This window comes from Ciconia boyciana, chromosome 2 (assembly GCF_034638445.1).
Source record: "Ciconia boyciana chromosome 2, ASM3463844v1, whole genome shotgun sequence".
NCBI classification, from domain to species: Eukaryota; Metazoa; Chordata; class Aves; order Ciconiiformes; family Ciconiidae; genus Ciconia; species Ciconia boyciana.
Window position 1 is genome coordinate 158,219,068 of NC_132935.1, and position 25,214 is coordinate 158,244,281.

General features: G+C 39.9%; 1 protein-coding gene across 1 annotated transcript in view; it reads left to right on the plus strand.

Moving 5' to 3' along the window:
• PTPRN2 (protein tyrosine phosphatase receptor type N2) overlaps positions 1-25,214 on the plus strand; it is a 680,315-nt gene that overhangs the window by 236,467 nt on the left and 418,634 nt on the right. The window contains 2 exon segments of the mRNA XM_072851628.1: positions 3,557-3,674; positions 8,637-8,799. Of these exon segments, the coding sequence (XP_072707729.1) occupies positions 3,557-3,674; positions 8,637-8,799 (281 nt within the window).

The following is a 25,214-nucleotide window of genomic DNA, read 5'->3' on the forward strand; positions in this document are numbered from 1 at the left end:
GATAATAAGGAAAGACGGCATCGTGTCTGAAGCACCTCCATTGGTTTTGATGTGCAGGTTGGGTTTACTAAAGGTATTAATGTCTTGTCTTCACTGTCTCTACACTAGCATTCCCTTTTCACATACATTTATGCTTTGGAGTTTCAATTAAAATTAAAAAAGAATTAAACCTTTGACACCAGTGAAAAGTGCTACTTTTTGTGGGGAAAATTTGTACCTATGCCTGTTTTTCATGGGGTCTCACTACTATCAATGCTCTTCAACTGAGAGCAATTTTATATCTGCTGCTGCTGCTGTTGTCATAGTATTTGCGTCACTCCAGCATCTACCGGACTCCTCTCTTTCCTTGGCACTGTCTGTCTGTGGGAATTCACGGCTGGGAGACGCAGGTCCTGGGCAGACCTGCAGCAGGGGGGATGGTTAATCAGGGGCTGGGCGTCCGCCGTACCGTTCCCCGTTAGTGACGTGGAAGTAACGTGTGTACAAGGGCACTGCTGTGATCCTGCTCAGCCAGCGGAGATAAATTGTAATAATTGGGTGGTGAGGCAGGAGCTGGTGCTAGGTGTGACGGCAGAGACAAAGGGAACAGGAAATTGCCATACGGCGTCATATGCTCCTTCTCAACCTTAATTTTGATTGCAGCTGTCAGCGTGGCATTATGGTTCTTGAATGTGCTGCTTTATTGAGCTCAGTGTGTGGGAGAGATTTTTTTGAAATTGAAACAATGCTGGGAAATGATTGGCATAAGGTTAGCTTTAGACACGTTGCAGTTCCTGAGATAGTTGTGTAAGAAACAGCAATATTAACTTATTGATGAGGGGATTTTTGAATTAGTTAAAATTTGCGTTTTTCATCCGTCTTGTTCTAACTCACGTGAGTGTTCTAACTCAAGTGCTAGGAGATACAGTTGAGGGCATATTTTCTTAACTCTAGTTTCTTAAGCTCTATAACAAGTAGCCTGTTTTTCTTTCATCTATTTACTCTCCTTTAACACCAGAGTTGTGTTCTTTTACAGTATTAAGGATGGTATACTTGTACTGGTTTGAAATGCATTAGGAGAAAATGTTAAAATAGTGCTGCAGGAGAAAGAAAACATACTGAAGTTAACAAAAGATACAATGTTACCATGACCAGTGAGAACTGGGATTGCAATGGTTTCTCATGCTCTTTTACCAAAAACATTGTTTCGTGGAGGCATAAAAACATAACTAACTCTTGACCTGTGTGTCTGCAGCCATATATATTGCTCAGGATTGAGAGAGATTAATTTCCTGCCTGTATGCAAGTACCATGGATGAACTCTTCTTGCTTTAATTTGAAGAAAACTCTTCAGAGTAATTCTGTGTATTTTTCTTAAAAGTTTATGTTATTTATCGTGTATTCATTAGCCTTTAATAGGGCTAGTATTGGCTTTTAGAGTTACAAAGTGAAACTGTAGTGATTTTGGACACATAGTTCATAAATTAATATTTTTATGGCTATGTGAATGATTTTAATATATGTGCATTTTAGCTGAACATTTTCTTGCACATTTTTCTAAACTTGAATGTTATCTTAGTTTTTTTCTCCTGCATGAATTTATAAAACAAACAGAAATGTGTAGTGCTAGGCAACAGAGAAGTAAACTCGAACATACGTATATATAAAAACTTTCATGTAAAAATCATTTTAATAACACTACACCAAAATAATAATAGGTGCATAGTGACTCATTTTTGTGTATTCACTTAAGAACATGCTCTGAGCAGCTTTAGATTGAGATTTATGAAATTATTTGAATCCATCTTCTTACACGGCACATTTGAAAAGGTGAGATTTGCATTTGAAAAGGATGAATCAGAACTAAAAATAGATTAGATAGAGACAGAGATTATTCCCTCTCCCAAGGGTCTGGAGTCATTTACTGTAGCCATTAACATCTAACATGATTTCAGGTGAAGTGTTTCCTCAATAAACTCGAGTAACATTTTTATTTAAGAAAAGGAGAAAGAAGGAGCAAAAGCAGAGTGTCAGAGAGCTTTTTTGTTTGTTAAAACCTTCATGCATACTTACATTGGTTCTAGATTGTTTATTATTATTATTTTCATTAATGAAAAAAAAGTTTGGGATGCAGTCCACCTAAATCTTGCCCAAATGGCGACTTTATTTCCTAAAACTTGTCTAAATCCCAGACAATAGCACAGTCTGAATACTTCCTAGGCCTGTCTAATCTTATACCCAACTTCTTTAAGTATCTCCTCCTTAGGCTGAAAATTTGATAAATATTAAAGTAATTTTTACTTCTGCATGCTCAGAACTGTCTGCTTTGGCAGAATGGACAAATCTGCTATTTAGACTTGTTTTTTAATTCTGGGCTTAAGTAAACAGACAATGAACTCACCTCAATACAGTGGAAAAATCTGAAGAATACAGCCCTTTTTTTAATATCCCACTGGATAAAGCACTCATCCAAGGAGTGAGGTGGCCATGTTCTGGGTTCTTCTGAGACTGATGATGCTTTAGCTGCATCCTAAGAGACTGCCTATAGCAGCAAATCTGATGTTGACTGCAAATCATGATGAAGTTTATAACGTGTGTATGAAATAGGGTCTGAACCAGAAATCCCCCTTCCGAGGCTGATTCTAACAACCAGATATGTCCCCTTCCTTCTGGTGCTAGAGAGGATTTTTCTTTAGGTGGTTTCTTACAGGAAGATATTAGCAGGATAACCATATCTGGAACTTTTATCAATATTCATTTGAGGGTTTTGTGGTGTTTTACTGCCCATGGCATAAAAGCAGAAATTCTCTTCAATTATGTGATATTGAGTTATTAGATAATTACAGATAATTGCATGGGCAAGTTCTATGAACTAAAGTGTTACCATAACATCTAAAATCTACAAATCGGGTAACAATTATGTCTGGAGTTATATCATTATTTCAAGTATAATTACCATGAGATTGGCAGTGCATGTAATTAATGAGTAATGACTGGAATTTGCCTTCATAGTTGCACTTCCCCCTTGTTATAAAGTTCTTTGTCACAACATTTAACTATAAAGATAACATAAATTGACCTCCACATGTATTATACTAAAACTCAAAATACTTATTTCCACTGCAGTACTAGCTCCTTAATGTTCTAAAAGCGTAATTTCATGGAGAAAACAGAGAAGGGACAGTGTGCTGTGAATGGGGAAGAAGTGAAATAGATACCAGCTATTGAGATAACTCTTTTCCATAGCTGTCCAAAGTAACCCTTTTTTATCTATTAAAGCTAGTTTATAACTAGCTAAAATTCTGCTAAGAGTAGTCTTTCAAAATCTCCTCACATCATCGACTGTCTTCCTTCCACTGCAAGGAAACTTTGATTAACAAAATTTCATACAGAAGAGAAGAATCTGTAGTTCACTCTTGGGTTCCAAATGAATAAAGTTTCTTTTTTTCTTTTTTTTTTTTCTTTTTTTTTTTGTTATTGTTTATATAGGACACATTTTTGCCAAACTTTCAAGTTATTAAATAGTGGTTTTGTGCTTTTGTTTGTTTGTTTGTTTGTTTGTTTCATTATTTATCAGGTTTTACCTGGCGAGATGATTATACACAGCATGTAATTGGTCAGGAACTCTCAACCATTCACAAAATCCACAACAGACGCCCTGATATATTTGCATCTGAAGGATCTGACACAGGAAGGTAAGTCTTCAACGATGTTTTTGCCTGGTAGGTTTTTGGGAGGGTTTGCAAATGATGAGAAATAGATTGGCACTGAAGCCGAATTAAACAAATCACTGAAACCGCTATCTATATGATAAAGGGAAACCAGTCGTACAACAGCACTGAAAACACCAGTAGGAAAACAGCAGACAGAATGGATGAAAACCCTCAACCCTGTTCTTCTGATTATAATTAATTTAAGAAAATATGCCTTCTGTTGTTAATTTAGGTGTCAGAATTCAAAACATGAGAACTTTTATCCGGTTTATGCAGTGTCTAGTGTCAGTTCAGCCAGCTCTACTTATGACTGGCTTAAAAAGGCAGACTTCTACAGTAGCTCATCCACAGGAGACATTTTGTTCTGGAATAAGCCAACAAAAAGAAAGAAGAAGTATTGAATGACATTCTGAGCAACTAATTATATTTTCAAACTCATATTCTTCCAAAACATAGCTGTAATTGATTTGAAGTCCATAGATTCTCAGCTTTAGTTGCAAAATTTGTCCAGAAAGGAAAGATTCATGCAAGTTCCCGTGACAGAAAACAACGTTGGGACATTTCTATCTATTCTTTGCATTATAGAAGCCATTTTCCTCATGGTTTGAAAGATACTGAGGGGTGACTTAATGGTTATTGGTGGCAAGAGACACAACATCTATAATTCTGTAGAGTGATATGGATGTAGGACCTGCAATTGTATCATCTTCATATACAGACACACATATAAATATACTCTTTTACCTGGTCTATTCTGTCCTACAGGCTCTTAAGTGCAATCCAGCCACAGAAACACCAGAAGGAAATTTTAAAATGCATAAAATTTTAGGAATGTTAAAAATGGTAAATTTTGCTTTCTCCTGCATGATATTAAGAAATGTGTTTCTTGAAAGTGAAATTGAAAGAAATTGCTTTTTGTTAGAAAACTTTCTTCATAGTGGGACAAAGCTTGAGCTTCTAGCCTTGATGAGCAAGATATTAAATGTAGGACTTTAGATCTTCATATACTGCAATATGTGGTTTGCATATACTGCAGAACCATTTCTTTTCTAGGTTGTTCTTTTATGGAAATAAAAATGCTGTGTAATTGATACTGCCCACTGGCTTCAGCTGTGTTTGCCTCACTTTGTTTTGATTTAATTCACAGAATTTGACCCTGTATTTCACATATTTGCTGATTCAAAACCATTCCTTAAAATCACAGCACCATACATTTCAGGAGTACAGTAAGGTAGAAACTTAATTTCTAAAGAAGATACTGATCTATATATTATCATAAAGGTGATAACAACATGTGGTTGAATCCATAAACATGTTTTCACTGCTTAGATATACAAAATGCCATTACTGTATGGATTACTCTCTGTACATGTTAGCAGAAATGATTTTGAATATCTTCTGGGGGATTTTTTTTTTTTAGAATGAGTGTATCTAAAACTTTTATTCATGAGAGTAAGATAAAATAGGCCAGATTTCCACGAGATCAAGACTGTATTCTGCAGTGTTCAAGATTCACAGTTATATAAAAATAAAATGTATATAGAGATTCAAGAAATAATTTAGGTTTTAGACTGAGAACAGATGATCACTTTTAGGAGTTCCTGTTGTGATCAGGTTTGAGCTGTTTTGCATTTTTAACTAGAACTATACATTAAAAAAAATAACCCATTTTGTGTATTGACACTTTAGGAACATCAGAATTTCAAATGTGTTCCACTTATACCAGTTCCTATTGTGGATAGATTTTCCAAAGTTACCAAGCTGTGCTTCTGAAAACATTATCTTATGTGCCAACAGTTTAAAGCATTAATTGATTTTTCTGGTTGTCCATTTGCAATATATTCTGTAGGTCAGAGAACAGTAGGAACTTTTTTTCTAGCATCTTGTAGATTCTGATCAAGTTTGCTATATGCTCAGTGTGCTCAATGTGCTTGCTAAAATCTTATCAGATAATAATTAAATAATTTAAAAAGCAACTTAGTGTCGGTATCTAATTATCAAAGAAACATTATGGCAGGAAGACCTTTTATTAAGGGTAACGTGTGTAATAAGACAATATGAAGTCATACTAATGAGTCATTAATCCCCACAGAGCTAGTGAGAGCAAGAAAATAGACTCAGACACTTGAAAGGTAAATTGACTTAGGCTAAATTAGTGCGTATGAAATCTGATGGAACACAAGACATGGATTTCATCTTAAAAAAAAATGCTGCAACTGGGAGCTTGATTTCAAGATGAAAGTTCTTTCTTTGGTGGCTAACTGGAGTGTACGTGGTATTTCCTGGGCCCTTATTAAATTTCAAAAAAACCCCACTCTTGAAAGAGGATGCAAGATAAAGGAAAAAAATCCATTCTGCACACAGGGAATAAATGTCAGTTGTGTTCATTGGTGCAATTAGGCAAAACCACAAACGTTTCCGAAAACTTCAATGTATGAAATGGGGTATAGCATTATTTCTGCAATAAAACCATCGTTAAGTCAGTAATAAGATTCTAACAGCATTTAAAAGGGAGAAACTCTATTCTAAAAAGTGTGGTATCTATTAATTGACAACATTCTAGATATATCTGAGGTGCAGTGATTTATATATTTCCACACAAAAGCTTCTAAAGCACTGATTTTTGTAGGAAATACGTAATTATTTCTGTGGATAAATAATTATATATGTTATTGTCTTTATAGCCTAAAGTTCATTGTACACAAGGTCCTTTTTCAGAACAAATTAAAACTGAAAATAACTCCAAATAAGTGCACAAGAATTCAGCTGGCAGTCATTTCTCCTACTTACCGGGTCCTTTTATGTATTTGTCTTTCATCCATTTTCCAATATCACTTTGTCAAATTTCAAAGAAATATTTTAATTCAGTTGCAATAATAGCTCATTTAATGCATTTTACTTTCTGTGTTAACAAGGTGAACAACAGTGATACACTGGTGAACTAAAAAAATTTTTAAAAATCTTTCAGATGTATTCATAGGATTTTATTAAAGTTGTCATCAAATGAAATGTAATGCTTTGTTAGACTTTTGCATTCTAATTGTTTAAAAGTTTATAGCATAAAATATTATATCTAATGTGGAATTTAAACACAATTTAAGTGCAATTACTGTCTCCATAAGAAGAATGAGAAATCTTACACCCCAGATTTTGCTTCTGCCACCAGAGTGAGTTATTATACTGTAAATAATGGCTTGAAAAGCTAACCTAAATACTGTCTTTTATCTGTGCATTCAGTTCCCATTAGCTCCAGTGGAAATCCTTGGGGCAGAATTTGGTCTGGTATTTCCATTTTCACTTTCTTTTTAAAGTTAGTGAAGAAAGGAGAAGATAGGTGTTGGAATTAATTGATAAATGAAAAATGCGTGTTTGAAACTGGGACACCTTCTATGATGAGAGCCTCTTTGGATTAGTTTGTCTCTCTTGAAGCAGAAAGCATACTGCCCAGCTCTTTCTAAAACTGCAGAACAGTTTTAGTCTGGCTTTAAGTTGCAAAGGAGGTGAATAATGTTACCTGCATGTCCACCCCCCATGATAAGGCAGAATTTAGAGCTCTGGAATAAGAGAAAAATATGAACAGCATGAGGAGGAAGCAAGACTTATGGTGAATTATATCAAGATTGCTATAGTGCTCTGTACAGTAAACCATCATTTTCCTAGAGTTTGTGTGCCTGATGGGTAGCTGGTTGTTTTACACTGGAGAGAGGTGGAGGGTTTTTCTGGTACTTCAAAGTGATCAACCCTGTGAGCACTATTGGTTGCAATGCCACCACAGTCAATTAGATTATTAATTACATTTATTGGTATTAAATTAGTCAGGACACACATTTGATACAACTGTGAGCATGGAAGGAAGTCTGTTACTTTGTGCATAAAGTGATGTAATTAAACCCAAGATTTGAAAAATGACATAATGGTACTCTCTCAAGCTGTGCCCCTCCATAAGCACCATGGTGTGGGCTGGTAGAATAAAATTTTGCTTACAGTGGCTTGGAGATGTTGAAAATCAAATGATGCCTTGTCTCCCTGAGCTGGAAAGCTCTTCCACCTGGAATTGTTCTTCACTAAAGAAGTGCGTGGGCATGTGGGTAGGAAATGGTGACACCAAAACAGTGATTTCTCTCAAAACAATGTATCACTCACAGGGAAGGAAGCAGACTGGGAACCCTCTCTGCTTTCTTGCACAAGGAATGAAATAGTTGCTGGTGTTGACATTTAAATTATCATCATCATTAACACGTTGTTGAGATAGATGAGGAGAGCCAGTAATAACTCAGGTTCATTGCACACAGCGCTCTGAATCCCATATAAACACCTCTACACTGCTGTTTTTTAATCACATTTTTAGCTTTTCTTTACAAACGTCACCAAGATCTCTCTAAACCAGTCAGGAAACACTGCTGTTCTGTGAATCCCAGGCACATGAGAAGATCAGAAGAGATACTTGTTCCGTCTCATTATTGCCTTTATAAGCCGTTTGCTGGAGCTGACTTGCTCAGTTATTTCTGCACATCCGGTAGTCTCACTGTACTCTGTAAATTGGTACAGGGCCAAACTGATGTTGAATCTCATCATCATCCAGCAATTTTTGTAAATCTTAGAACCATCTCGTATTTCTTTGGGGTGCAATTTAATCATGCATATTTTCTTTTTACAAGCGTTTTCTTTTCTTCCAAATATGGCTTTGCCTTGATGTAGGCATTTTATTTGATTTACTGTTGGATCATTAACTTTGATTCTTGCAATAAATTGTTAATAGTGCAAGATTTTTTGACTGCTTTTGCTGGAACATTGAATTTTCTATACTTTTGTGGTTGCTAAGCTTTTGAGTGACTTTTTTGTTATGTATGGAACTAACTTCAGTGGTTTGCAGTGCCTTTTTAGTTGGGCACTTTGTATGTTGTACAGCCTGGTAACTTTCTTTTCCTTGCTTTTGCTGTGCAGGACTTTGGGACAGAATGCAGATAATGAAAGAAATTACGATCTGGAAAATGATGTGAACTTGGCCAAGTCTCTTCAGCAATATCTTAAATATCTCAGTATTCTCTCGCAGTCTGCAGCTACAAATTTGTATCCAAGGAAGACGAATGACAAAGCTTCTGTCAAGGTAGTATTTTTAATGTGCTTCCTACATTCTGTGATTTTGCCTTCCTTCTTCTCTGAATTCTCCTTATTTTTCAGTTTTCTCTTCTGTCTCAAGACCAGACATTGTTTCTTTACCGCCTCCTCCAACTGATTATCATAACTACACTAACCAAGTTCTCTCCAAATGAGTGGAGTCAGCTTCAGCATTGTAAACGATAGAGCTCTTCTAATCTGGAGCATTTTAGCTTAATTAGGGATGGATTGTATGTGAGGAAGCAGGAAGAGTGGGATAAAGGTAGTAACATCTTCAATGGCTGATCTGAAACCCTTCTTACAGCATCTGAATTGCTCCTCTCCAAAAAGCTGGCTGAACTACCCGGTGAATTCTTGCCGGTGTTTATGGTGCTTAGAGTACAATTAATATAATATTTGAGCAGAATATCATTATCATTTGATAATGAATTGTGCCTCATCATTTCCTACTTCTTATTGATCATAAGGGAAGCCTATCATGACCAATTAAGGTTCATATGTATACATTATAAATATACGGATAGCTAGGAAGATAAATCACAACTTAAATTTTGAGTATTGGCTATGTTAAAAAAACCACACAAATGCCTATTTGAAAACTAAAACATTTTTTTTCTTTCCTAGAGAAAATCTGTCTCACTCTCAGATGGAGCTTGATAAATTTACAAAAATGATTGGATGAAGGGGTTGCATGTGACAGGCCCTTATAGCCCTAGATCTTTTGCTCAAAAAATGCGTTTCTCCAAAGCAGTCTATTATTTTAAAGAAGTAGACTGCTATTATAGCAATCCTTTCAAAAAATTGTGCTATTTGCATGAATACAGTATAAATGCAAGAACCTTAGCTAAAAAATATACTGAAGTTTTAGCAAAAAAATCAGGTGAAGAAAATAAGGTGTCAAAGCCAAACTGCTATTTTTTTTCCAGGAACTAACTCAGAGACACAGAACTACTGCAGTGTATCTGCAACACCAGCTCCCAACAACAGTATCAGTTGTATCAACGATTTAGTAATGGTATAACTGAAATGTTATTATTGTTGTCAGAAGCCGCAAGTTTCCAATTTCACTCATTGGCGTATATAACACTTATGATTTAAGGCGTATGTCATTAGGTGTTCATCTGGGGTAAGAGAAACTTGCAGGCAGCGGTCAGACAGCTTTGGGGATGACGGAAGGTGAGTGACCACCTTCGTGGTACTTTTCCTCCAGTCTCTACTCATTGGAGCTGACTGCAGTGAGGATGCCCTGCTTTGAATCACTGGCTTTCAGGGACAAGAAAACTTCCTCAAGAAGTATTTCAGTGGGTCTGGTGCTGTCATGCAAGTTCATAAATAATCCATATGGCTGAGACCTTCTGTGGGGAAGCCTGCTGTGATAACACCACCCACCAACCTTATCGAGTGTTGCCATGGAGATGGGTACTCTGAAGCCTGGGGGAGTGGGATAAAGAGGAGAAAATCTGGAAATGAAGCACGTACAGGAGCAAACAGTACACTTCTGTTTACTAAGGAGCATTTTAAAACAACAGACATTGACTCAGATGTGTTACCTATAATATTTTTTTTTTTAAAAAAAAGGAAAATTATCTTAAAAAGCAGTAATCAATAATGAACTGTAAATGATCCTGGAGATACTTCTCTATCCTCTGCAAATCAAATATAACTGCTATTCTTTAAAAAGAAAGAAGAAGGACACCGTATTTGTACCTTGATTCATTGGTCATTAATGGAATAACATTTAAACAAAAGAGAAACCAGAATTTTTGCTACTCCAGGAAGCAGAAAAAAACATAAAATTCAACGATTTGAAAAGAGTAGGAAGGAAAGTAACTGCAAGAGCTACATTTGATATGGTCATACTACTTGAAATTGAAAAGGGCCATCTTAGGCACTTTAATTGCATGCTTCAACAAAATCTTGGTACCTTATTTTCGTATTTCATATATAGATGAATTATGAACCTACATGAAATAGTTGTAGCAAGATCTTATATTTTTAACTTTCTTGCACTTTTCTGATTAAAAATAAGGGTAAGACAGAGGTATTTTGCCCTATTTAAATTTAGTATTGCATCGTTTGGGCCTCTGCCCTTCTTAAAAATCATTTTCTTTCAAGTATATATTTACCTCTGTCACTTCATTTGTGCTGTCAGGGAGTAGGAGATGTAACACTACTCTGGTTGCTTTGATACCTTACCTGCTATGAAGTATAGCTGAATCTTGCAGAAATTTAGTGCTTCTAGGCAGACTTCCTGAGCGGATTCTGATTTGTTCCAAAACTGTCATCAGAGTACTCTGGCCAAGAGTAAAACAAAGGAAGAAAAAAGACAAAGAGGCTTTAAAATATTTATTATACTCTGTCCTGGTTTCGGCTGGGATAGCATTAATTTTCTTCCCAATAGCAGCTATAGTGCTGTGATTTGGATTTAGTATGAAAATAATGTTGATAACACACGGATGGTTTAGTTGTTCCTAAGTAGTGCTTGCACTAAGTCAAGGACTTTTCAGCTTCCCATGCTCTGCCAGGTGCACCAGAAGCTGGGAGGGGGCACAGCCAGGACAGCTGACCCCAACTGGCCAAAGGGCTATTCCGTACCATACAACGTCATGCTCAGTATAGAAACTGGGGGGAGTTGGCCGGGGGCAGTGACTGTTGCTTGGGGACAGGGTGGGCATCGATCAGTGGGTGGTGAGCAATTGCATTGTGCATCACTTGTTTTGTATGTTCTTTTATCATGATTATTTTTGTTATTATTATTTTATCTTCCTCTGCTGTCCTATTAAACTGTCTTTATCTCAACCCACAGGTTTTACTTTTTTTTTTCTGATTCTCTCCCTCATCTCACTGGGGGGGTGGCGAGGGTGAGCGAGCATCTGTGTGGTGCTTAGTTGCTGACTGAGGTTAAACCACGACAGCTCTTTTTGGCGCCCAACGTGGGGCACAATGGGTTGAGAGAACGACAGATCTGACCTGAGTGTGTTAAAACAAATTTGTTATAAGCATTCATTATCTCAGTTTAGTAGTCAATCACAATGTTGATTTACTTGCTCTCAAAGTTGTTGTATTTGTTCTCGGAGTTGTGTTATGTAACACCTTGCTTGCCTTATATACTGTTAATCAGTATTTATGTGCTGTTTATCACCTCTGGGAGGTGGAATAAGGTCATCGCTTTGCTGTACTGTGTAACACTTACGGTATGATAAAATTATTGGTCATGAGATCAATCTGGTATTTATTCTCAACATTGTCATTACTTTGGGAGCCATCTACCAGAAATAATTATACTTTTTACTTTTTCTCCTTGGAGAGCCAGCCTATGGGGGACACACCTCCTCCATCTTCCCCTTCTCCTCCAGGCTAATTACAATAGCTCTTGAGAATTTTGAATATCCTTGGGATGTTCGAACCAGCATGTTGCTGTTGCTACATCTCCTGAATTTGTGTCAGCTCTTGCTTAGGGTTAAACAACTGTTTAAGAATACTGCAGCTACTCCAACCCCAGCAACAGGCACTGTGGCTACTCAAACCCTGGCAACAGTCATTGTGGCTGCTCCAACCCCTGTGACAGGCACTGCGGCTACTGAAACCCTGCAACAGGCACTGTGGCTACTCCCACCCCCATGACAGCCACTGAGCTGAACCAGAGAACCAACCAGTGCTGGTATCAGTCACTCAAGAAGTAATCTTGGAAGCAAAAGTCAGCTCGTTTAGTAAGGGATGAAGAAGCTTCTCCTAAGAGGGAACAGAAGGAAGAAGCATACTGCCCTGCCAGCAAGGAGGCAGAGTACTCTAAAGCAGGGCCAGCACGAGAACAGGAGGAGGAAGAGGAAGAATTCCCCGCTTCCTTCCAAGGAAGAACTCGGTGGGAGGGTTTCTCCTCTTCCTTAGAGGGAGAGGAACAACTCATAAACGAGACGGTAACCGCCCAATCTCTATCCCTCAGTGAGCTGTGAGATATGCAAAAGGATTTCAGCTGTCGTCCAGGCGAGCACATTGTCACCTGGCAGCTCTGATACTGGGATAATGGGGCCAGTAACCTGGAATTAGAGGATAAGGAAGCCAAGCAGCTGGGATCCCTTCCTAGGAAAGGGGGCATTGACAAAGCAGTTGGAAAAGGAGCACAAGTCCTCAGCCCCTGGAGGCAACTCCTGTCAGCTATGAAGGAAAGGTATCCCTTCAAGGAAGATGTTCTATGTCACCCTGGCAAGTGGACCACCATGGAGACAGATATCCACTACCTGAGGGAATTAGCCATGCTTGAGGTGATTTATGATGACCTGGACAACAAGCAGTTATCCAAAGATCCAGATGAAGTCTGGTGCACACGACCCATGTGGCGGAAGTTGGTACAGAGCACATCATTGTTGTATGCCAACTCATTGGCAGTAATGACCTGGAAAGACAGAGAGGGACAAATGGTGGATGAAATGGCTGGTCAATTCCAGAAATATGAAGAAAGTCTCTCTTCCTCCCTACAGGGAGGAAATGCTAGCTGAAAAACTGTCCCAGGAGTTCCAGCGATTCAAAGAGGATAGGTCCTACTCCCCACCTGTATGGACCAGTATCTCAACTATTAGGAGTCAGCGTTCCTCTGCTCAAGAGAGAGGATATAGAGGGTACACACCACGGGCCACTCTCTGGTTTTACCTACATGACCATGGAGAGGACATGAGGAAGTGGGATGGAAAACCTACCTCGACCGTATAAGCACAGGTACGTGAGCTGCAAGGAAAAACAATCACCAAAGGGGGTTCTTCCAGGAAAATTGCCGCTCCAGTTTCCAGTGGGCAGTTCCCCACACAGGGTAGAAGGGCTGATCTTATTCCTGATCTTAGTGAAGAGACTTCTGATTTGTATTTACAAGAAGTGAGTAGTGAATACCATGACCAGGACTGGAGGGGCCCTGCCTCCAGCCAGGTGGAGGAAAAGGACAACTGGGTTTACTGGACTGTATGGATTTGATGGTCTGGCACATCAGACCCACAGGAGTATAAGGCTCTAGTGGACACAGGTGCACAGTGTACCCTAATGCCATCAAGCAATAAAGGGGCAGAACCCATCTGAGTTTCTGGAGTGACAGGGGGATCCCAACAGCTGACTGTATTGGAGGCCAAAGTGAGTCTAACTGGGAATGAGTGGCAAAAGCACCCCATTGTGACTGGCCCAGAGACTCCGTGCATCCTTGGCATAGACTACTTCAAGAGAGGGAATTTCAAGGACCTGAAAGGGTATTGGTGGGCTTTTGGTATAGCTGCCTTGGAAACAGAGGAAATTAAATGGCTGCCCACCTTACCTGGTCTCTCAGAGGACCCTTCTGTTGTGGGATTGCTGAGGGTCGAAGAACAACAGGTACCGATCACCACCACAATGGTGCACCGGTGGCAATATCACACCAACTGAGACTTCCTGATTCCCATCCATAAGCTGATTCATGGACTGGAGAGCCAAGGAGTGATCAGCAAGACTCACTTGCCCTTTAACAGTCCCATATGGCCAGTGCGAAAGTCTGATGCAGAGTGGAGACTGACAGTAGACTATGGTGGCCTGAATGAAGTCATGCTGCCGCTGACTGCTGCCGTGCCAGACGTGCTAGAACTTCAATACGAACTGGAGTCAAAGGCAGCCAAATTATATGCTACAACTGATACTGCTAATGCGTTCTTCTCAATCCCTTTGGCAGCAGAGTGCAGGCCACAGTTTGCTTTCACTTGGAGGGGCATCCAGTATTCCTGGAATCGACTGCCCCAGGGGTGGAAACACAGCCCTACCATTTGCCATGGACTGATCCAGACTGCACTGGAACAGGGTGAGGCTCCAGAACACCTGCAATACATTGATGGCATCATCGTGTGGAGCAACATAGCAGAAGAACTTTTTGAGAAAGGGAAGAAAATAGTCCAAATCCTCCTGAAATCTGTTTTTGACATAAAACAAATTAAGGTCAAGGGACCTGCACAGGAGATCCAGTTTTTAGGAAAAAAATGGCAAGATGGATGTCATCAGATCCCAATGGATGTGATCAACAAAATAACAGCCATGTCTCCACCAACTAGCAAAAAAGAAACACAAGCTTTTTTAGGCATTGTGGGTTTTTGGAGAATGCATATTCCAAATTACAGTCTGATCGTAAGCCCTCTCTACCAAGTGACCCAGAAGAAGAACAATTTCAAATGGGGCCCTGAGCAACAGCAAGCCTTTGAACAAATTAAACGGGAGATAGTTCATGCAGTAGCCCTTGGGCCAGTCCGGGCAGGGCAAGATGTAAAAAATGTGCTCTACGCGGCAGCTGGGGAGAATGGCCCTACCTGGAGCCTCTGGCAGGAAGCACCAGGGGAGACTCGAGGTCAACCCTTAGGGTTTTGGAGTCGGGGATACAGAGGATCTGAGGCCCGCTACGCTCCAACTGAAAAAGAGATATTGGCAGCATAGGAAGGTGTTCGAGCTGCTTTGGAAGTGGTTGGTACTGAAGCACAGCTCCTCCTGGCACCCTGACTGCCGGTGCTGGGCTGGATGTTCAAAGGGAAGGTCTCCTCTACACATCATGCAACTGATGCTACGTGGAGTACGTGGGTCACACTGATCACACAATGGTCTTGAATAGGAAACTCCAGTCGCCCAGGGATCTCGGAAGTGATCATGGACTGGCTAGAAGGCAAGGATTTTGGAATATCGCCAGAGGAGGAGGTGACGTGCTGAGGAGGCCCCACTGTATAATAAACTTCCAGAAAATGAGAAGCAATATGTCCTGTTCACTGATGGGTCCTGTCGTCTTGTGGGAAAGCATCAGAGATGGAAAGCTGCTGTATGGAGTCCTATTTGACAAGTCACAGAAACTGCTGAAGGAGAAGGGGAATCGAGTCAGTTTGCAGAGGTGAAAGCCATCCAGCTGGCTTTAAATATTGCTGAATGAGAAAAATGGCCAGTGCTCTATCTCTATACTGACTCATGGATGGTGGCAAATGCCTTGTGGGAGTGGTTGCAGCAATGGAAACAAAGCAACTGGCAGTGCAGAGGCAAACCCATTATGGGCTGCTGCATTATGGCAAGATATTGCTGCCTGGGTTAGAGAACTTGGTTGTGAAAGTACATCACGTAGATGCTCACGTACCCAAGAGTCGGGCCACTGAAGAACATTAAAACAAAACAGCCAGCAGGTGGATCAGGCTGCTAAGATTGAAGTGGCTCAGGTGGATCTGGACTGGCAACATAAGGGTGAATTATTTATAGTTTGGTGGGCCCATGACACCTCAGGCCATCAAGGAAGAGATGCAACATATAAATGGGCTTGTGATTGAGGGGCGAGCTTGACCACGGACACTGTTGCACAGGTTATCCATGAATGTGAAACATGCACTGCAATTAAACAAGCCAAGCAGTTAAAGCCTCTGTGGTATGGAGGACAACGTCTGAAATATAAATATGGGGAGGCCTAGCAGATTGATTATATCACACTCCCACAGACCTGCCAAGGCAAGCGCCATGTGCTTACAAAGGTGGAAGCAACCACCGGATGGCTGGAAACATATCCTGTACCCCATGCCACTGCCAGAACACTATCCTGGGCCTTGAAAAGCAAGTCCTATGGCGACATGGCACCCCAGAAAGGATTGAGTCAGACAACAGGACTCATTTCCGAAACAACTTCATAGACACCTGGGCCAAAGAGCATGGCATTGAGTGGGTATATCACATCCCCTATCATGCACCAGCCTCCGGGAAAATCAAGCGATACAATGGACTGTTAAAGCCTGCACTGAGAGCAATGGGTGGTGGGACATTCAAGCATTGGGATGCATGTTTAGCAAAGGCCACCTGGTTAGTCAACACTAGAGGATCTACCAATCGAGCTGGCCCTGCCCAATCAAAACTTTTATGTACTGCAGAAGGGGATAAAGTCCCTGTAGTGCACATAAAAAATATGCTGGGGAAGACAGTCTGGGTTACTCCTGCCTTGGGCAAAGGTAAACACATTTGTAGGATTGCTTTTGCTCAGCGACCTGGGTCCACTTGGTGGGTGATGTGGGAGGATGGGGAATTCCACTCTTTACCTCAAGGGGATTTGATTTTGGGAGAGAATAGCCAATGAACTAAATTATATGATGTTAATTGCTATATAATACTGTGTGTCATCACTTTTATGGTGGGTATATGCCATATCAATGGTATTACAGTAAGAATCACCCAGACTAATGAAGAATGAACTTCATTCTTCATGATGAAACTGAGCAAAGTGCAGCAGTGATGGAACCAGAACTGGCTTCAGCATGCAACAATCCAACACCACTCACCATCTCTCCTGCCCTGTTATGACAGATGGAACCCAAAGTCATGGACTAAATGAACCCAACGGACATTTTAGAGGGATGGCTCATAGACCAAGGGAATGATAACTGTGTGGTTATATCAAAAGACAGGAAAAGTGGTGGTGATTAATTGGAATGTACTGGAAAGAGTAGAACCTGGGCATGACGTAGATGGTATAGAATAAGGGGTGGATACTGTCCTGGTTTCGGCTGGGATAGAGTTAATTTTCTTCCTAGTAGCTAATATAGTGCTGTGTTTTGGATTTAGTATGAAAATAATGTTGATAGCACACTGATGTTTTAGTTGTTCCTAAGTAGTGCTTACACTAAATCAAGGACTTTTCAGCTTCCCATGCTCTGCCAGGTGCACCAGAAGCTGGGAGGGGGCACAGCCAGGACAGCTGACCCCAGCTGGCCCAAGGGCTATTCCATACCATACAACGTCATGCTCAGTATAGAAACTGGGGGGAGTTGGCTGGGAGTCAGCGATCGCTGCTCAGGGGCAGGCTGGGCATCGGTCGGCAGGTGGTGAGCAATTGCATTGTGCATCACTTGTTTTGTATGTTCTTGTATCATGATTATTTTTATTATTATTATTTTCTCTTCCTCTGCTGTCCTATTAAACTGTCTTTATCTCAACCCACAGGTTTTACTTTTTTTTTCTGATTCTCTTCCCCATCCCACTGGGGGGGAGGGTGAGCGAGCGGCTGTGTGGTGCTTAGTTGCTGACTCAGGTTAAACCACAGCATACTCCAAAGTGCTAGTATCTTAACATAAATATTTGTAATCAATCAAACTCTTTTACAAACTTTTGGTCTCTAGTTTTCCTACTATCTTCCACATGTATTATCAGAATAAAATTACAGAGCTGCAACATTACCAAGTAGACAGCACACATACAGTTATGCATAAAGTTGTGAAATAAGACACGGCAAAACCTAAACCAGGTAACTCTTTTCCTATTTCCCTTGTTCAAACAACTGTCAACTTGAGGCTTGATACAACAGTGGCAGAAATAACACTGTTAAATCATGTGATGGACCAAAATCCCTATAACGTCTACCATTTATTGCAAGAGTTTCTTTGAGTGATTTTTGAAGCACTTGAAGTTCATCACTAACTTAGAATTTTTTCTCAGTATTTAGACAGTATCTACTGCAGGCAGTAATCTAGCCAGTTGACAATGACTCTGCTAGTGGATAAATAGCAGTAAAGCAGAAGATGTGGTGGGTCTGTTTCCTGAGGATTACACTTGTAAGGAACATTTCACTTTAGTTCAGCTGAAAAGAGTTGTTCAGAAAATGGGCACTTGGTGGCATTTGTTACTTAAGCATTAGCTAGTGGTTTTTTGGTTTTGCTTTTTTTTTTCCCCTGACTTGGGCTTAATTAAGGTTTTACCATTCATTGTAATGCAATGCTGCATTATCAGTATTTGTTACTCCTTTATACCAAACCTGGACTTTGTAAGGAAAATAACATATAGCCAGGCACATACCATAATGCGAAAGCTTGGTTTATGTCATCTACTGAGGCAAGAAATGCAGAGGCTTCAAATCACATGTGAATTCCCTTGCTCTTCTCCCCTCCAATTAGAGCAAACCCCTCTCTTCCAGAAAAAAAACCAAACCCAAAACCCTGAAAAAAACACTACACTGTTGACATTCCTACAGAAACTGAGAAGCAGAGTTTTGTTGGGTTTGAAGGGACAGCACATAGCTGATATTAGAAAAGCTAGTCAGCTGTAAAAGGAGAGCTTGCTTGCTTTGCTGCTGATGGCAGCCCTGCTGGTGAGCTCTGTGTGAGCATTTGAATAGCAGGGCATGCGGGAAGCCTTGAGGAAATCTTTAAATAAAGGAGGTGGAAAAAGAAAAAATTAGCTATATCCACAGCGGCCGTTACAGCAAAGCAAAAAGACAGGCAGCAAAAATGATCAGTGTGGAAACAAATACTCCTGTTGTCTACTTTTCACCAGCCATTAGCCGAGGCAGTGAGGAATGATCTTACATTATAGTTTTATAAAAAGTCCAAATGCCTGCAGTTGAATAGTAACAGGAGATTTCAATTATACTGCTTTCTTCTGACCAAGAACAATTTTTTAGTCATCACAGAAAGAGAAAAGATTTGAAATGTGATCCAAATGTACTTAAAAGTCTCAAAATTAGGAAGAAAATAAAAATAACTTACCTGGAATTTCTTGGGGTTTTTTTGAACTAGCTCTCATTTTTACATATTCTCTTGCCTTCTGGTAGCCTGACTTGTGATTTTTTTAATGCCTCAGGCTGGCAAAGTCCACCGCTTTGGTAACATAGCACTGCACTGGGCTCATTTCAGACGCAGGGGCTATAGCAGACAGCAATCGCGTCCACCGTGCCATATGGCCCGACACCTTCTTCCTCGCACTTTTGATCTCCCAGCTCCACTCTGGGGCTGGATGCTCCATCGGCTCCTCTAGGAAACCTTCTGGGCAGGATGTAGGTATAAGGAAGTTGCGTGCTACACTTGTGCTAGTGCTGCATTTCTTATTGTAGGGGTCTCTGTTTTATCATTTAAGTTTTAGGGCTAGAAGATGCATGTAATTGCTCTTATTCTTTCATCTTGACTTGCCTCTGAGGTCTTCAGATATGGGTCCTACCAGCTGCTAAGGTCTTCCTCAGGCTGGTGTGCCATTCAGGCCCTAGTACATAGTGTAGGGAGGAAGAGAGAAAAAGGATTATCTCAGAGTCTTCAGGGAGTTTCATCCATTTTCTGCTTTTTCTGTTTCTCTGGGTTTTACTTGCATTCATTTTTAAGGTAAACTTTATGTATAAATAGTGTGATTACAGAAACCTCCAAGTCTCAGGTATTCTTGTAAGTTTTAAAGCAAAGACTTTGGAAAAAAACAGAATCTTTACATCAAAGAAGTCGCTAATAAAATTAAAGGTCTTTACAGAATCGTGAAGGGAAAAAGAAAGATAAAGTGACTGGTTAGTGGCAGAGGGGTATGGCTGGTTGTTAGATCAGCAGTACAATGGTGCTGAAAGGGGACAAGGTGCAAATAAAAACTGTTGTGGCAGAGTCAGTTTGCTGGAATCTAGAAGGGTATGAAGGTTAGACAAGGCATTTGGTAAAGCTTATGTTTTAGTCCTCAGTAAAAAAGGGAACCCTTTTTCCCCTTTCACTTTCAGGGAAGCATACTCATAGATTTGCTGGCTTGAAAATCAATTGTTTGATGCTTTGTAATTGATCTCCTGAAAGAATTAGGATGAGTGATAATTATTAAAAAAGATTATTATTTATTTTAGAAAATCTGAGTGCACAAGTGCTCAAAGATGTACTCTGAACTTATCTGCAAGTAATAATTGCTGTGATTAACTAGTAAGAAATTACACAGTCATTGCTCATTTTAATCTGGACCTTTAATTCAAAAAAGTGGGACCCTTATTTATCTAACACTGATTAAAATACAGTACTGAATGAAGATCATCAGAAAATGATTTGATGGCTGACTGCTGAAAAGTCAAAAATCTTTCTGCAAAGTATGCATTTAAATTCTGCTGATATAAATGTAAAATTTAATATTTCATATATGGGGGATTATGTATAAGCAAGAAAAATGTAATTTACCCTGTGCATAAACACATTCATAAAAATATCAGGAATAATTGATAAAGGAGTGTCTCCCTGAAGCTACAGAATTGCCCGTCTATTGGCATATCTATACAACAACAAATAGAGTAATATCTGAACGTCTCACAAGCATTGACGTATTTATTTACCTAATACCATTACAAAGTAGGGAAGAACTAAGACCCCTATTTCACAGATGGATTAGATAGCTTTTCTGAGGTCGTGCAAGAATTTTTTGGTAGAGCGTAGACTAAAAGTTAAGCCTCAAATCCCAGATAAGTATTTCATCTTTTGGATCATTCTCCCCTCCATGGCTCTTTTCAGCAAAATAGAAACTTTAAAGTCCTCTTAAAAAAAATGTAAACAAGCAAAAAAAAAAAAAATCCCAACCCCAAATCCCAATGAAAAAAACAAAACCCCATAAGCACTGGAGCAGAATTCATTTGACCAAATACAGATGTTTCTATTGGTACAAGTCAGCCTAAACTCATTTTATGATCAGCGGAGAGAAAAAAAGAATTTCCAAGTTGTGATCCATCCATTCTAATTTAATTATACAAAATTAGATGTGGTAAATTCTATCCTGCATGAATCTGGTCTAGATAGAAATTTGTTTCTGGGAGGACTGGTACCCATACATTTGAAGATCTAACAGAATCATGGCTACAAAGCCTAGTGAAATTACAGTCAGTTTGTTTGGAGCATAAATACACAGTTTGGCAATCTAATGTGATCTGTGATTTAATTTTTGAGCTTAATAATTTGGCAAGTGAAGATTCTAGTGCCAGTATCGTGCTCTTCAAGTCTCAGACCTAACACCTACCTTCACCTACAACCTATCAGTTTATGTACAATGTAGTGACAGAATTTCCATGTCTTAACATAGAAATCACAATTTCCCTTATCACACAGCTTATAAAATTTGTAATCTTGAAAAGATTATTTGTACAATCATTTGAAGATACAAGTGCTGTAGAAATGATATTATAAATGATGTGTGTAGGCCTGGAGGCTTATTTAAAAGATCAATTCGTTAATTTCTAGTAATTTCCAGATGAAACATAGGTTGATAATTTTAAAATACTGACTGGACAATAAGATTTGCTTCTTTTTCAGATCTCTCCCCACCCCTTTAAAATCAACTCTTTTTTGCCAAATACCATGTGTTTGGAGTTTTTGTTTCTGTCCTTTCTCCTGCAAGCTTGCTAATTTGTCTTGAAAATATTTACTCACTGTACTTCAGTACACTGGGCTAAGTAAATAGAAGATGGTGGAGCTGGTATCATTTTTAATGTGTATTCCATGTTTATTTTTAGATCATGCTTATCAAATAAGAGGATAGAGTTCACAAAAATTTAAACTTATTTTATCTAACTTCTGGGTGAGTGTGCTGGTGTATACATTTCAGGACAATGCAACAACAATTTTTTTTAATGAGGGGAAAAAAACTTCACCTTATCTCTAGCAGTTGTCCAGGAAATGGTTGGTTGCTTTCAATGGGGTTGTAAAGCAATGTTATAGACATGGATCCTGCAGATCTCTGTCCACTTGCATTTCTTTGGGTAAAAATAGTCTCTAGATTCATATGTTAGAGTTATGAATATATTGAATTGGTGCTAATGTGCTCAACTTTTGGCAGATGAAGATCTTCATGTTTCTATGTAAATCATCTTTAGATAATGAGTTAGCTCAATATACCAGCATATGCCTACAGAAAATGTGTTTAAACATCATTCACTGAAACCTTAAGTAACAGACTTATTGACATATGAGCAAACTGTTCTCAGACAAGGGAAGCTGATAAACCCTGGTATATCTATCAGCACTGATGGTCGTGCTGCACAATTTCTACTGTCCACTGGGGGTTGACTGTCACTTTTTGGTTCCTGTTAGTAATGTTAGGGAGCTGGTGAACCTGGTAGCCCAACGGAGGTGAAGGTGCTTCAGCTCCATGTCATCACATCTAGCCAGTAGCCAGGTGGAGCAGGTACTGCCAATAGGCACCACAGGACCCATGGTCTGACTCTGGTTGTTGGCACTCAGATCACCACACACACACACACACACACAAGTGCACATAGAGACCTTCTGTCGTGGTTTAACCCCAGTTGGCAGCTAAGGACCACGCAGCCGCTCGCTCACCCTCCCCCCTCCTGGTGGGATGGGGGAGAGAATCTGCAGAGCAAAAGTAAGAAAACTCATGGGCTGAGATAAGAACAGTTTAATAATTAAAATAAGATAATAATAATAATTTGTAATGAAAAGGAAAATAACAAGAGAGAGAGAGGAACAAAACCCAGGGAAAAACAAAAAACCAAGTGATGCAACTGCTCACCACCCGCTGACTGACGCCCAGCCAGTCCCCGAGCAGCGATCGCTGCCCCCTGGTCAATTCCCCCCAGTTTCTATACTGAGCATGGTGTCATATGGTATGGAATAGCCCTTGGGCCAGCTGGGGTCAGCTGTCCTGGCTGTGCCCCCTCCCAGCTTCTGGTGCACCTGGCAGAGCATGGGAAGCTGAGAAGTCTTTGACTTAGTGTAAACACTACTTAGGAACAACTAAACCATCAGTGTGTTATCAACACATTATTTTCATACTAAATCCAGCACTATACCTGCTGCTAGGAAGAAAATTAACTCTATGCCAGCCAAAACCAGGACAGCTTCTCACCCAGAAAAATAGTTAGAAATTGAGTTTCTTGAGAAGACAGGACAGACTGTGGTGATCAGACACAAGGCATGGTCAGAGAAGTATGCTGGCCAGCCTGCTTACACGCTACTGGTCCCTTTTATTCCTTTTTCCCGCTGTTTACCACAGCTGTTTCCCAATCCACCTTGATCCCTCCCTGTCTGGTCCTGTCTCTAAACAACCCATAATATGCCTTGCACAACAAGATCCTATTCTTGGCATCCCATAAGGCGTCCCATGCCTCTGTCGGCAGTAACCCCTTCAATCCACAGGGTGTCCAGAGAGCTTCTCCCATTGACCCATCTGATGGGTGGCATTCCCGGACATCGTGGCTGATGGCTCGCTGTGATGGCCTGGGGAGCAGCCGGGGCAGGGCCCCCTTGGCATTCCTCCATTTATTGGAGTTCATCCACCTGTCATTTTTCTCTGCTCCTTTATGTGTGGAGACAAGCCAGGTTATCATGTAACCTGATGTGTAAAACTAACATTTCATTTTGTGGTGAGCTAATGATGAATGCTGAGGAAAGACAATGCAGCACTCCTTTTACACCAAAGGAAATACTTTAGAAACTTTGTGTTAACCCATAGGATGGAGATTTATCAGAAACAGAGAGAACAACTAGCCGTTAGTTATGAAGACTAAAGCTAGCAAGTTTCTCAGTAGTACAAGAGATGGCAACTCACGATAAAAATTATTTATGCAGGAGAGTCTGTTGTAGAAGGCTGAAGGGTAGGCATGCGGCTAAGAGCATCCCAAAGGAGACCAAGAGCGTCTGGGAACATTTGGGACTTAAAGGGGAGTTTCTTAAATAGTAACTTATACATGAAATAAACCAATGTATTTATCCTCTCTCTTTTTTCTTTTGTTTTGGAGGGTTGTTTTGTTTAAGAGTGGTAGAATATGCTACTTATAATCAAATCTGTGTCATCTGAAATTACAGCAATGTAGATTATTGAATGGTATACAGTCAGACCCCAGACAATCCTGTTATACTGCAGCTTCACAACCAGAATTAGGAAGCAAAGTCATCACTAGTTTTGATCAAAGGAGACTCTGAGGACCCCTTTTGTTTGATCAAGCTTTTGACACTGCAAACTACAGGGTGTTAATTAACAATCTTTGCCATCTTTACTTCTCTGATGTAGTTCTTAAATGGTTTCAAAGCCGTTGTAATTCTCAGAAAGAAAATAGGAGATAGTTACAGAAAATTATTAGTGAAATAGTAGGTCAGATGAGATGACTGTAATGGTGCCTGTTGCCTTAAGCCTGTGAATCTGTCAAAAGACCATGGCCTGATGCTATCCCATCGCTGCAGGAGGCACTGGTTTGGTCTCTTTACCAGTTTCTGGATTCTGAATTAGTCTTCCAAGTTCTTGTTTTTTATGCATGGTATCATCTAATATCATTATCTGTAGTAAGTGAAAAGGTCATTATCAACTGGTAGAAAAGGCTTTTGCTCCACTGTTGCTCAGAAAATTAAATTCTTTCATTGGCTTTATCTATTATTTTCGGACAAACCTAACATTGAATTTGGTGCAGAGTGTGTAACATTGTGACTACAGCACACAGAGCCTTGTAAAGAGGAGTTTCCCCCTTTCAGCTAGTTTGAAGCTAGCTGGAAGCCTGCTAAGATATCCTCCTGACAGTGCAGCAATGTATGGGAACAGCAGCTCATAGGCTGAAAGAATTAAGGCTTTGTTAGTTAGCATACGTCTGTCTACTTTAGGCGTGATGCTCTAAGGACACAGTTGTACTGCTTACTCAGCTCCATCCCAGGGACTTTTGCACTGTAATCCACTCCATAA